Genomic DNA, 2,042 nt, shown 5'->3' with positions numbered 1-2,042 from the left:
GTTAAAAATATTACGGTATTGAGTACTGAGTAGTGACTAGTGACCACCGATCAGTGGATAGTGTTTGATGTGTTTTAACTAATATAAGCTACAGTATAATGTCTGCACAATTAATTACCAGTAAACGCGAAAATCCACAAATTGTAATTGATAATTTTAAATTTAGTAAAGCATATGAAGGAAAAAATAAAGTGCGTTGGAGATGTATTAACAAAGTATGTGATGCAAAAGTATATACAAAAAAAATTTCCGACAATGAAGTATTCTACATGGAAAATGAACACCATCACGAAGCTGTAAATGAAAATATCATAAATCGGCAAATTGTTAATACCTCGTGCAAAAGGAAAGCGCTAGAAGACGTAAGTACAAGACCAAAAAAAATCATTTTACAAGAATTAATACATAATGAGTGTGCCAAAGAAATAACAGTAAACGACATTAATAGAATAAGAAAAAATATGTACGAAAAGAGACGCAAAACCCTCCCAGCAAATCCAAAATCCATTTCTGAGGTACACCAAGCTTTAAATTTATTAAATATTGAAACAAAACAAAAAGAAAATTTCTTACTATTAAATAATGAAAAAGAAAATATAATTATTTTTTCGTGTTACACAAATTTACAATTTTTGACTTCGGTTGATACTGTTTATATGGATGGGACATTTGATTATTGTACTCGCTTTTTTATGCAAATGTTTACTATCCATGGATTTCAAAACGGTCACTATGTTCCACTCATATTTTGCTTATTACCAAATAAACTAACATCTTCCTATGTTTTTGCACTTCGTTCTATTTGTCAAAAATGCAAAGATATGAATTTGATTTTTTCACCTGCAAATGTGACTATTGATTACGAAAAAGCTATTATAAATGCAGTTACTGAAGTTTGGCCAGAAAGTAATATAATTGGTTGTAGATTTCATTTGACTAATTCTTGGTGGAAGAAAATACAATCTCTTGGTTTATCAATTGAATATAAAGAAAAAAATTCGGAAATCGGCAAATGGTTACGACACACATTTGGTCTTTTGTTTCTTGATGCGCAGGAAGTATCAGATTGTTTTTCATATGATTTTATGAGTGATCGTCCTGTTAATGAACTATTAACAAAATACTCCGACTACTTAGTAGATAATTACATAGTAGACGATTGTTCTTACCCTCCATCACTGTGGGCTTCATTATCGGCAAGTTTAACTAGGACGACGAACGCGTGTGAATCATTTCACGCTGTATTCAAAGATCATTTTTATAAACGAACACCACATATAATACCATGGATCACTGTACTTATAGAAAATATTCAAACTAATGTCTATGTTACTTTAAAGAGTATTAATGAATGTAAAACACCAAGAAAAAATATGAACGATAAACGTAAACGAAATGAAGAATTAATTTCAAAATACCAACGAGATGAAATCAGTAGATATGAATTTGTAAAACTGATATCAAATCATTATGCTAAATAAGGTTCGAATAAAATATTATATACTTATATTATATTATATATTATTTAATTTAATTTTAACTATGTTTCAGTTTTTTACAATGTGATTTCAAATTTCAATTTCAAGTTTCAACCAATCATCGAGCGCTAACATATTGACATATTGTCATCAAAACAATGCAAATATAAATATAATTTTTTTTAATACTTATATCTATTGTACCTACCTAATAAGTGTTATGATAAAATTATATTATTTAACTCTATAGTGTGTACCTATACAATATAATATTATAGTTCCATAAAAAAATATGTAAAATTATTAAATCTTTACGGATAAGGGTTCCCAAACTTTAAAATTCTATAATTTATAATTGGCGGAAAAAGGAATGACGTTTTTTCTAATTTGGCGGAAAAAGGTATTGGCGGAAAACGGAAAGGTAATTTTTGGCGGAAACCGGTGACACCCGTGTAAACCCAGCATATTATTAGAATACTGATTGGGCGATAATGCCAAGAGCGCATAAAGCCATAAAGGTATAATGAATACCGCCATATTATACTCATATTAATCGTTATTCTG

General features: G+C 29.1%; 1 protein-coding gene across 1 annotated transcript; it reads left to right on the top strand.

Annotated features, from left to right (window-relative positions):
* Positions 1-659: 659 nt before the first annotated feature.
* Positions 660-1,681, top strand: LOC111028117. The gene is made up of 2 exons (XM_022306654.1): positions 660-1,482; positions 1,552-1,681. Exon 1 carries the CDS (start codon positions 693-695, stop codon positions 1,479-1,481), a length of 789 nt encoding a protein of 262 aa, XP_022162346.1. The 5' UTR covers positions 660-692; the 3' UTR covers position 1,482; positions 1,552-1,681.
* The last annotated feature ends 361 nt before the right edge of the window (positions 1,682-2,042 follow it).

Source organism: Myzus persicae, unplaced genomic scaffold, assembly GCF_001856785.1.
Source record: "Myzus persicae strain clone G006 unplaced genomic scaffold, MPER_G0061.0, whole genome shotgun sequence".
Taxonomy (NCBI): domain Eukaryota; kingdom Metazoa; phylum Arthropoda; class Insecta; order Hemiptera; family Aphididae; genus Myzus; species Myzus persicae.
Note: the sequence above shows the minus strand (reverse complement) of the source record. Positions and strands in the feature narration are given on the sequence as shown.